This window comes from Ornithodoros turicata, chromosome 3, assembly GCF_037126465.1.
Source record: "Ornithodoros turicata isolate Travis chromosome 3, ASM3712646v1, whole genome shotgun sequence".
Lineage (NCBI taxonomy): Eukaryota > Metazoa > Arthropoda > Arachnida > Ixodida > Argasidae > Ornithodoros > Ornithodoros turicata.
Window position 1 is genome coordinate 31,852,949 of NC_088203.1, and position 12,447 is coordinate 31,865,395.

Consider the following 12,447-nt stretch of genomic DNA (forward strand, 5'->3'; position numbering starts at 1 on the left):
GACGTCGGCCACTATCGGTCAGCAGCACACCGTTCAGGTCAGGCTTGGTATCCTGACGTTGAATGACGTCTTGCTTCTTCCTGGGTCATTTGACGGAACCATGTGCAAGCGCATTCATAGGCGTTACCTTTCTCATACACGCAGGAGCGAACTTCGCGAGGCATTACCGGCGAGCTGTACGGCCGCACACTTAGCTGATATGAGGACACAATAGGTCACACAGATTTTGCCGTGACTGGGAATTAGCGAACACGACGGAGAGACGCACCAAAGCTAACACCTCGGGATGTATTCACGCTTTGAACACCGCATCACACGACGGACGCGTACGTCGCATCCCAGTTGGGAGACGTGCAACGAAGGATTGCACAGACGCCCAGACAATTGTGATCGTGATCGTAATACCGTTTTGTCAGGCTGCATATATGCCTGGTTTTCAGGAAACGCGACATAATTAATAGCAGTCAACAAGGAACAGCTGACTGACCTCTGATGATTTTTTCTACCACGAATGAGAGGGCTCTTAGTCACAGACGTCACACTAGAGGGTTGTGGTATACAGTTCGAGCGCTCGAACCTCTCGCCGCGACAGCTATTTTGTAAATGAATTTTAGTCACAATGAGGAAACTTTGGGCAGAAATATTTTATGGAAATGCTGTTTGTACACTGCTTTGCAAGATGGCAGCAGTGTTTGTGTTAGTTGGATACCACTTTAACGGTCCTTCAAGAAGATTGGGGGGCACAGAGAGTCTATCAATTCGAAGAGGATGCGTCCTATCGCGTCGGAGTGTGTAGTGGAGCTCTGATAGAGGAACTATATTTTCCAACTAAAGGAGCTTTACCTTAAAGAACGCTAATATTTCATCCGCTTCATGTACTGTATCGTTGCTATTTGCGCCGTCCAATACACCGTAGAAGATTATGCTGTTCTCCCAAAGGTTATGTAGCACACTTGACTGGTCTTCAGCAATCAGTGCCTTGAGTGTCTGCGGACTTGTTACTATTCTGTAAAATTGCGCACGATACACAGTAAGTATTTGCTGAATATAATACTACCACGCATCTTGAAACGCTTGGCGATCAAAAGAGAGGTCGCACCCCCTTTAGGCCACCAGCTGTACTAGCAGTATACCCACGACTACAATGTGAAGCCGCCGAGGTGGAAGTGTCAGCGGTTCATTTTTTAAGCACAATATGCTTTGTCATATGCACGAGGAATGTTTTGTGGGAATGTGGAACGTCGCTATTGCTTTCGCGTGTTGCACCAAACTTTGCGTCCCGTGTGAATAGTTTACTGGATTGGATTACTAGGACCTTTACAGTATAGTGGCATAGGGTCTATTTTGTTAATAGCAGTCAGAATAACGGCCTCAATTGTACAATAATTCGTTAACTGAATTCCCACCCCTTTGAGAAATGATCCCCAAATTACTGTGGTGCTAAACCAGATATTTATTTCCTACGAGCCAAAAATGACAGGCTACATATTTTGATCAACTTACCCCACCCTATGGGCAAGTTGAGGACATCAAAAAATTAATGCCGGGTTGAAATTTTGTCTTTTGTTTGGGGCCAGCCGAAATGGTCAGCCACGAGTAGTGCACATGGAAACACAGGGCAATGACACAGCATCATAACGGTGAGGTCATATTTTATTAGCCGAGGAGCAGAAATAAGCAAATTGGAAGTCAATGCTCACGAAAGTTACAGATGGGACAAAAAAAAAGGCCCCTCTTACCTCGATCACATCTGAAAAACAGCGTCTCACGTCTTTCTAAAAAGTCACGTGCAGAACATCAACACGTCACTTCAAAGCCCAGACAACGTCTGTGCTCACCCTGGTGTCACAGACGAGAAAAAATATTTGTAAGAAAATGCCACGCGAAAAACCCACTGTCCTCAACTTGCTCCCGTCTTAAAGTAGCCCCACTTTACAGTAAGGCTGACGTATATTGTTTACTTCGGTTATGGTGAATGTAAGTGTTGCGTCACGTGCATCATTCAGTGCACCGCAAACAACGTCCAACATCACTTTTGCCCGCACCACGCTGCACTTCACGGTTGGTTCACACGCAGTATAATTATCCCACCTCGGCTTTTCATATGTTGCCAATCTCTAGACTGCTATTCGTTAGGGTAGTGTGTAGTCATAGGGATATGTACACGCGTAACATAATGGTACAGAAAGTGATAATTGAGCAGGCGTCATGATGAAGCTGAAAAGATTGCCTGTTTTCCGCCGAAACGTAGACATTCATATTAACCTCACTCTGACGTTTGCTTAGGTTAACTTAACATTTAATATTACTCACCCTTAACAAGTCAATTATTGTTTCCTCTTTTAACCCGTGTCGTGATATAGCCAGAGTGCGGGTGGACACTAGGGACACATGGCAAGTTGTCTGCTGAGATAGCACGGAATAACAGCCACGGGGATCTGACTCGGAAGTCTCATTCGAAGAATTTGCAAGGAAGTTCAGGATCTCTAGAAGCAGGAGAATGTCTGAGAGATATCTTTACGAGAGACACCGTCAGAATCACCGTCAGAGGTCTGACCGACTGACTTCGTGGACCTGCTACCTTGGGCGTTGTACTTCCAAACAGCCTCATGCTCGCAACAAGGACAGTCATTATGTAACCTTTGAGAGACTACGGAGCTCTCAGCGAAATCTGGGAGAGGTTAGACGTACGTTTTCGCTCACTGAACATTTCTCACGAAGCTAACTGTTATGCTGATCGCGGGAACACTTGACATTTCTGTACATGACTGATGTTATGGCTTTAGTACAACGAAGAGGAAGAGGACAGTTGCCATCACAAGGTTCTTGTGTTCTTTTTCCTTTTTTTAGGAACGTTCTAGCTAGTCTTCGTTTGTCCTCGGAATAAAGAGGTTCGATTATACAGAGCGGAGTAGTCGCGGTTATTACAGTCACAGAGTGGAAGTTCCACAACACATACTTTTGGTGCCGAAACCCTGGACCCGACTTTACCGCAAAAACGAACATTGCAACAAGACATCATGGACCGACTGAAGGCTAAAAGAGGAGCACGACGTGCCCAGGTAACCAAGCTGGTCGATGAGGTCAACGAGCTTCGACAGGACCTAAGCGCAAGCAAGGCGATCTTGAATGGACTTCTTGCACGGCTGGAATCGAGCGATAGAGACCTTCGCAAAGTGAACGAAGAGATTGAGCCGCTGATCAAGGAGGACAAATTTCCGTTGGAATACGAGGCTGTCTTCAGGTATGAAGAGTCAGCGGCAAATGCAATTGCAGAACTCCGAACCCGGATTTCCGACATAAAACTAAATGACCGAAAGTACAAACGAGAGAAACCGACGAGAGATATTCCAACATTTGAGCACATCGCTGAAAGGCCGAGCAGCAGCAGCCATCAGCGGTTTACAGGCCACTGAATCCTGTTACGACGACGCGATCGAGATTCTGTCGCAGCGATTTGGGGATACGACGCAGATCGAGCGAGAGTACCTGTCAAGATTGCGTAGTCTACCAGCAGTGAGGTCTTCAAAGGATGTTGCAGGCCTACGTTCTTTGTACGACTGCGTTCAAGCCAATGTAAGAGGTCTGAAGTCACTCGGAGTTTCCACCAACAGCTTCGCCTCCATGATGGTAGATATTCTCCTTTCGGCTATTCCACCCGAGATGGTAGTGGAGTACCATCGAACGGCAAGATACGGAGCCCTTCGGACCGCAGGCAGCGGTACAGAGGACCACGGGTCTCTTTCGCCTTCGTCAGAGGCAAGGGCTGCCACCAGCCCAGGAACGACCGATGAGCTTTCAAAGGTGCTCAACTTCATTCGCATTGAATTGGAAAGTTTGGAGTGAGCAGTATTGAAAGACGGCAAGATGACCCATGTGGCCCAAAGCACGAATAGGACGTGGAAGAGAAGCGTGCCGACACCAGCAGTCCTACAAGCTGCTGTAAAAGCAGTACCTAACTGTTTCTTCTGCGCATCGAGCGATCACAGCACAGCTGATTGCGACGTCAGCCTACCCCTGACACAGAAGCTAAAAATACTGTCGAAGGCAAGTCGATGCTTCCGATGCACAAAGAGGGGTCATCGCTCGAAAGAATGTCGTACCAATGTGACTTGTAGTCATTGCAAGAAGAGACACGCATCCGTTGTGTGCGATCCCTCGAAACTGCAAGCTAAGGGCATCGACTCCGTTCCACTGACCAACTTGATGGCAGTCAGCACCCACCGGACACAGCATCACGAACCCGACATACTGCTCCAAACCGTCAGGATTTGGGTGTCATCGGGTACAGCATGCACGCAACTTTGAGGCATCATATAGATGGCGGCAGCCAGAGGACTTTCGTCAGAGATGACGTCGCCAAGAAACTGAACTTGAAAGTGGTGGTGGAGAGCAAGCTGCACTTGAACACGTTCGCAAGTGATGCTTCTACCAGGAAGACACACCAGGGCAAGGTCGTCGAGCTACGGTTAAGGAGTCAGTACCACCCGGCAGAACATGTAATTCACGCAACGACGATTCCTTTTATCTGTAAGGACCCTGCCGAGATTTCATCCAATCAAGAGTTCGTAGCATCCTTACGTCGCCAGCAAGAGTACACAAGGTGTCCCAGAAAACGTGTCATTGAATTATAATAGAAAAACTACACCACCTAGAGTCATGCGGTCAATGGCATTTGTTCTTACTAGGTTTTTGCCACCTCCTCGTGTGAATGTCGTGTAACGTAAATTTAATTACCTAAATTTTTGCGAGCTTAAGTCGGAAATTTGCCTAGTAAATGTCACTTTTTTACCCCACCAATGTGAAGAGCGTGTCTAATTTAGTCAAATTAATTATAATTGATAGGGATATTCCGGAGCTATCCCATCGAAAAAAATAGCCGCACATCATGCTCTACTGAGGTCGCACAGAATAGCGCACGATGAATTTTTCAGCGAAAGCTTTGTCAGTCCGACGAAAGGAGGTTGGAAACCCAGCCCTCCCCGACATCGCAGAAAGAGATAAAACAGGCACGGCTTATCACGTCCGACTTTCGCTGGGATAATGCTTTCCCTCTCCCAATTTTAGGAACTGTTACTGTTTCAACTATCACTCTCTGGGCTGGCTTCGGAACCTCCTTTCGTCGCACTGCGAGCGATTGCGCTCAAAAAGTCATCGCGCGCTATGGTCCGGTGCTCCGAAAAGCATGATATTCGGCTATTTTTTCCGATGGGATGGCTCGTGAGTATCACTGTGAATTATCATGAATTTGAGTGAATTCGGCACGCTCTTCATATTGGTGGGGTAAAAAAGTGGCCTTTACTTGGCAAATTTCCGAGTTCAGTTCGCAAATATTTACATAATTAAACTTGGAGTACATGACATTCACATTAGGAGGTGGCAAAAACATAATAAGAGCAAATGCTGTTGACCGCATGATTCTAGGTGGCGTAGTTTTTTTATTATAATTCAATGACACGTTTTCTGGGACACCCTGTATAGCGGACGACAGGTTGTTCCCAAACTTACAATGCGAAAATGGCATTGCATTACTGATTGGGAGCGACGAAATGTGGAAGTTGCTCACAGGACAAGTGAAAAGGTACCCAGGCGTCGAAAATTGGTCGCGATTGGAACGGTATTCGGGTGGACCTTTCAAACGCAAACGACTGCAGAGCCTCACCCGGCGACTGCTACGAGACGATAGCATGCAGGAGTACGAAGAAGTTATAACAGCATACATGCAAAACGGTCACGCTGAAAAGGTCACGACTGAGACACAGAGCTCTGGTAGGGTCTACTACATGCCTCACAGGGCAGTGTTCAGAAGCGAGTCGACCACGACAAAGGTTCGAGTGGTGTTTGATGCTTCCTCACACGCGGTAGGAGCGACCTGTCTCAACGACCACTTAGAAAAGGGGCCGAAGTTGAGGGGGTGCATCACCACCGACGCTCTATGGGAATCCCAATACATTTTTCAACTCTCGTAGCGCCGCGAAAATTTGGTTGATCTCCGTGCAACTGCTTTTAAATGGAAGAGGATGCTTAGATCTAGTGCATGATCGGAGCAGATTTTGCGTTTTAGACTCAGAAATTTTTATATCATCGTCGAAAGATTTGGGAAAAGCTATATTTCGACATTCCGCTCGCTTACAAAATAGAGCCGCCCAAAATCGAAAATTTGGCTCGATCACGCACTAGAAAAACATATCAAGAACCAATACCAACAAAAAGATTTCATCTATGTTAAGCCGTTGACTCGGCACACGAGTTTTTGTCAGGTATGGTCATCCGTGGAGTACGTCCCTTCAGAATGGGAAGCGCAATGCTGCCATCTGTCATCGAGTGTGTCGTCACAAGCAACAACAATTTGACCGCTGGAAATGATATACACTCTAAATCTTTTCACACCTTTAAAGGTGTAATAGCGTGCATGGCGCACGCCTTTTTAGGTGTAGTTTTGGTAACATCATAATAGAGCACGGTTTCGCACAAATTTTCTTTACTCGAGTGTTGTCTGTCCTCCAAAAATTCAGTCTTGCAACATCTCAACATTGTTCAACAGTATTGTAGACACTTGCGCGTGCTTGGATTATCGATAGCGATGCATATATGCATTAGCTCGTACCTACGATATCCAAGACATAATGAAAGCAAGATTTGCACTGACACCTGATCTTTAGTAATGCTTTCCGAATTTTGTAAAATATCATCCTGGAGATGCAATGTTACGCAACCAGATTGAATGTGAATAGCGCACACCTTTAAAGGTGTGAAAAAGTTTACAGTGTACCGCTGCACGTGGCCGGAAGACGACGAGGCCGACGTTGACCATGACGCGGGAGCACGAGCACGGGCAGCGTGGCCCAGCCCCAAATTTTGTTTATTGTTTGTTCAACGATGCTCATTTTCTCGGGGAACATTAGAAGAAACTTATTTGTCTTGGAATTCCCAGTCGCAGCCACAGAGATGTGGAAGGATCATGCTTGTAAATAAAATAGTGGCGCTGGATAGGTTATACAGTGAAATCTTTTCTTTTACACTGGATGCCGGAAATCTGGCAGCGCTTTTAGCACTCATCCAGTAGGATGTCAACGGGAAGGGGGGGTCTATTGTTTCAAGGGACAACTTCACAATAGTTATTTGAACCGCACTGGGTATCCCCTCATCCCATGACGTGGTTGGGAGTGCGGATCAATTGCGGTCCCCCAGACTCTAAGCATTTGGAATTTCGGGCGGGGATGGAGCTGGTTGGGGCAGATTTCAGACACGTCCATGTCGTTTAGTGTACAATAAGGTACAGCGGACAATTTGATGGGCAAGTGTGCACATATGCTTCGGCTGAGAAAAGTTATTCAGGATCGAAGTTGAATCAGAATGGAAGCTGAAATGGAATCGGAGCACTTGGGACCCAGGTCGTACGGTAAATAAATGGATAGAAATGTTGGCTCCCTCAGATTGGATATGAATATCAGCGTTACGACGTCATGAGCGAGCACTGGGATGGCAGAAGCGTCAAAAACCAGCGGCACGGCAAACAGGGCGGACACTGATGAACGTGAGCATATGACGCCAGTAATACCTTAGTGGTACCTCAGAAAGTTATACATGTGTAGTTGCTCGCACGATGAAGCAAAGACACCTGGATGCTCACATGCGGATCAGTAGCTTCAAGGCGCTCGGAATCTATCACCGATTCAGTTGTGCACTTGCGGACATGGAAGTCGTTTCTGAACGCAGAAAAGGACTGCGCAGTGAACTAACACTGCAGTGCAAAATGTGCACACTAAAGGGTGTAGCTGACACTGAGGATCCACCAAGCATCGGACAAGATCATATGGACGTGAACACCGCTGTAGTTTTGGGAGTCCTCTCTAGTGGAACGGCATATTGAGCCGATGATCAGTTATGTGCCGCACTAAGCATGCCGTGTATGGTGACCGGAACATTCGCGAAATATCAGGACCAACTGGCGGACGGTAGCAAGCGTACAGGACAGAGTCACGTACCGGAACTGAGGAAGTGCGGTCTGTGGAAGTGCGTGCATGTCTACTGGTACCAGATCCACGACCAACTCCACGTATAACCAACCGGCACTACTGCCTCTTCGTTGTAGGTACTGGACGACGCCTTTCGGAACGAGAAAAGGGTGGTGTACCTTGCGCGAATTTATAACGACTACCACCTGCCAGAGCCTGTTGACCCTCGCTATCCTCGACTTTACATTCGCACTTTACTTTCCAAGCAGCTGTATGGTCCACGCACATACATTTTTCTCCTCTACCCTGCTTTTCTTCCCTCTTCTTCCTCTCTTTTGCCTTTCTCCTCCTCCTGTACTGATGTCCAATGATATGGGATATGCTATGCAGCCTCTTTGCAGTTTTATTTCATTTCTGTTGACTGTGCAAGTAAATGAAGCGTTTTGCACAACCACAACGTGGTCTGAAATTTGTAAGCCCAGGGTGACAGGAAATAAAGAAAACAGGTTGCGGTTTCGTTTCGCAATTTCCGAGTAATGTCGGTAGGCTATACCATGTCGATACAAACTTGTTTCAACCGCGTCCTCTCCAACTTAGGTTTTTTGTGTTACGAGAGATTTCGTTTATTATATGCGCAAGCATTGCAGAAGTCACACGAAACGACCGGTGACTAACCCTTCGCCCGACAACAGCACAGCACGGAACAGCAACAGATCAACGAAGAAGTTCAGGAGACAGCTGGACAGCCTGTGCGCATTCAAAAGCCGCGCCACTAATTGTTCCGTCTGGCTGAGCGCGATGTGCGTGTTTACAGTATTGGACTTGGCATGGGTGAGCACGAGCAGTCATATGTTTGCACAAGATTTCGCTTGACCCGTCGCGCGCCAAGAGAAAACAAATATAACACAAAAAGAAGACGTTACATCAGCGGTACTGCATTTCCAAGCAAGCGCCAAAATGTTGTGAAGCGGTGACTGCGCAAACCATTTCGCTCGCTGCGCCATCCCTCGACTGTAGACGACGAAGTGCCGGCTATGATGCACCGCCTTAACACCGGACCTTGTACACATCTTATAGCGTTTTCGGATGTACAGAGTGGCAATCACTGCGGACATTCAGAAGGCGTTCCTCCAAATTGGAATTCGTGAGGCCGATCGGGACACACTTCGGTTCTTGTGGTTGGCGGAGTCGCCCACGCCAGGCTCCACGCTGCCCGACTTCGAGTGCTGGCGAATGACGCCAGTTTCGTTCGGGACTAGTGCGAGTTCTTTCCTGCTGAATGCCACCCTGCGGCATCACCTAACATCAGTAGAGGGACCGGACAAGGACCGTGCCTATGACTTGAGCAACTCGTTTTACGTCGACGACCTGCTGATCGGAACAGACACAGTAAACGAAGGAAAGCAGTTAATCACCAAGGCTCAAGAAATCTTGCACAAGGCGGGTATGACATTAAGCAAATGTGCGTCGAACTCTGAAAAACCACAGGATATGTTTGTGGAAGCGAAGGTTAGCCGGATTGACCAGGAGAAGTCCCTGAGCGAGCTTGCGCAGACAAAAGTCCTTGAAGTGGTCTGGGACAGAGAGATGGACAGATTCCAGTTTTCAGTTCAGCATCTCATAGAAGTCATCGCGGGAATGATGGGCAACAAGCGCTCCATATTAAAAGCTTCAGCTAGACTGTTTGATCCCCTGGGATTCCTGTCACCATATATAATTCGAGTGAAGATTCTTTTCCAAGAGCTTTGGAAGGCGAAGCTGGACTGGGACACAAAGCTGCCTGAAGAACTGGCCAAGACATGGCACGCGTGGTGTGCCGAGTTAACAGATTTGCGGAAGGTCTCCGTAGAGCGATGTCTACTTCCATGCAATGGAGTGAAGCATTCTACACAACTCCATGTATTCACGGATGCCAGCCCACTCGCCTATGGAGCATGTGCCTTCATCCGAATCACCAGCGAGACTGAGACTGGCGAAACTAAACTCCGTCTACAGTTTGCAAAATCACGCGTAGCACCACTGAAGAAGATAACACTGCCAAGGCTCGAGTTGATGGGGGCCTTAATTGGTGTACGCATTGCAAAGTTTTTGAATCAGGCTTTAGGTGGACTCATCACTGAGACTATCTTTTGGACAGATTCAAAGATCACACTGAGCTGGATTCAGGGCGAAGCAAGCAGGTGTAAGCCGTTTGTCCGAAACAGGGTTGTAGAAATTCAAGAGAACAGCCATCGTCAACAATGGAGGCATTGTCCCGCTTCTGAGAATCCCGCAGACGCAGTGACCAGAGGAGTCACAGTAAAAGCATTGATGCAGAACAAGCAATCGTTTGAGGGCCCCGACTGGCTTTCCAAATCCACCGCAGCTTGGCCACAGCATGACGTAAATAACGCTACTGACTTAGGGAGTGTAGAAGAAGAAAAGTGCAAAACGGCGGTTCTGATCGCAGATAACACAGAAGACCCTCTTACTTTGTTGGAGCTCTCAAGATACTCGAGCTACAATCGCGTATTGCGCGATACGGCTTGGATCAAGCGATTCGTGCGAAACTGTCGCCACAGGGAATGGTGCATTGGACCCCTCACAGCGATTGAAGTGGAGGACTCCGAACGGTTCTAGATCAAACATACCCAGCGTGAGGCCTATGGAGAAGAAGTTTTGGCTTTGAGCCAAAACAAGAACGTCACCGAATCGTCAAAAATAAGGCAACTGCATCCCTTTCTAGATGAAAAGGGCGTGATGCGTTTGACAGGGCGACTGCAGTTCTCCGACATCACAGAAGAAGTCAAGCAGCCAATCACTCTGCCGAAGTGGCACGCTTTATCCAGGCTCCTAGCTGCAAATGCTCATCGATGGACACTGCATGGAGGGGTACAAGTCACCCTGACCACTTTACGAGACAAGTTTTGGATTCCACAAGCCAGACAGCTGGTGAAGTCTGTTATACATAGTTGCACTACATGCGTACGTTTCCGTGCAAGTCCAGCAACCGCACCGACGGCACCTTTACCAGCAGGCAGAGTGAGTGCCACACACCCCTTTGAAACGACAGGAGTAGACTTCGCCGGCTCTATGTACGTCAAACGCGCTCGGGACTCGTACCAAACGTCAAAGTTCTTCATTGCGCTGTTTACGTGCGCCACCACAAGGGCGATACACCTGGAGCTGGTGACTCACCTGACAGCTATGGCCTTCATCCTGGCATTTCGTCGGTTCGCATCAAGAAGAGGAACTCCCTCCGTCATGTACAGCGACAACGCCCTCACATTTAAGAAAGCGGCGAAAGATCTGGGAGACATGTTCAAATTAATTCGGAGCACAGAGTCTCAGGACTTCTTATCGACGAGACGAATCAGCTGGAAATTCATCGTATAGAAAGGAGGGCATGGTGGGGCGGCATGTGGGAGTGCATGGTGAGGACAGTTAAGAATTGTCTACGGCGCACGTTGGGGAAACAGAGCCTAACGTTCGAAGAATTGACAACACTCCTGCACGAGGTGGAGGCCACCGTCAACTCCAGACCTCTCACTTATCTACATTCATCCCCTGAATGACCAGCTGCTCTGACACCAGAGCACTTGCTAGTGGGCAGAACTTTAACGGCGTTACCGGAACAACCGGCAACAGCAGCAACGACTTCAACAGCCGACGGCACAGTTAAAAGGTGGAGACACCGACAGAGAATGTTGGACAGCTTCTGGAAAAGGTGGAGAAGAGAATGTTTACTTCAGTTGAGGTCGGCTCATGAGTACCGGACCCCAAACAAATCAACGGCCCTTCGAGAAGGCGATGTTGTCCTTCTGCACGAAGAAAAGCTCCCCAGACAAATGTGGATACTCGTAAGGATCGTTGAGCTGTACAAGGGGCGCGACGGCAACGTGCGGTCGTGCCAAGTGAAGCTTCCCAGTGGCGCGGTTACTCGTCGGCCCGTACAGTTATTGTATCCTCTCGAAGTGATTGAACAATGACTTGTGTTGTGTTTGCACATTTTGGGCGGGGGAGGACGTTATGGTTTTAGTGCAACGACGAAAAAGAGGACAGTTGTCATCACCAGGTTTTTGGGTTCTTTTTCCTTTTTTTAGGAACGCTCTAGTTAGTCTTCGTTTGTCCTCGGGATAAAGAGGTTCGATTATACAGAGCGGAGTAGTTGCGGTCATTACAGTCACAGAGTGGAAGTTCCACAACAACTGAATTATATCCACTACATTGAAAACGTGAACTTACTTGCGATCAAAGTTGACTCCGCATTTTGTAAGCGTCGCATTTCGCGAATATGCCTCCAGGGCTTTAATGGCTGTCGTTGGTAGTAGGTTGTGGTTTAAGATGTCGTCCATTGAATAGTCCAGGACAAGGATGTCGCAGATGCCGTCTGGTAGATCGACGTCGATGGCTGCGCGAGTCCTTGAAGTTTCTCCCAGGCGATCGGTTGTGCATAATATAGGATTGGCCTTCACAGCTACACGGAAGGCGTGAGACTCTTATCAAATGT

At 47.9% G+C, this 12,447-nt stretch overlaps 1 protein-coding gene across 3 annotated transcripts in view; it reads right to left on the reverse strand.

Annotated features, from left to right (window-relative positions):
- The window catches only part of LOC135388385 (uncharacterized), a 34,022-nt gene that overhangs the window by 17,315 nt on the left and 4,260 nt on the right, over window positions 1-12,447 (reverse strand). For all 3 annotated transcript variants that reach the window (XM_064617939.1, XM_064617937.1, XM_064617938.1), the window contains 2 exons: window positions 12,183-12,414; window positions 844-1,006 (listed from right to left, as the gene is read on the reverse strand). In XM_064617939.1, the coding sequence (XP_064474009.1) occupies window positions 844-1,006; window positions 12,183-12,414 (395 nt within the window). The remainder of the gene's footprint in view (window positions 1-843; window positions 1,007-12,182; window positions 12,415-12,447) is intronic.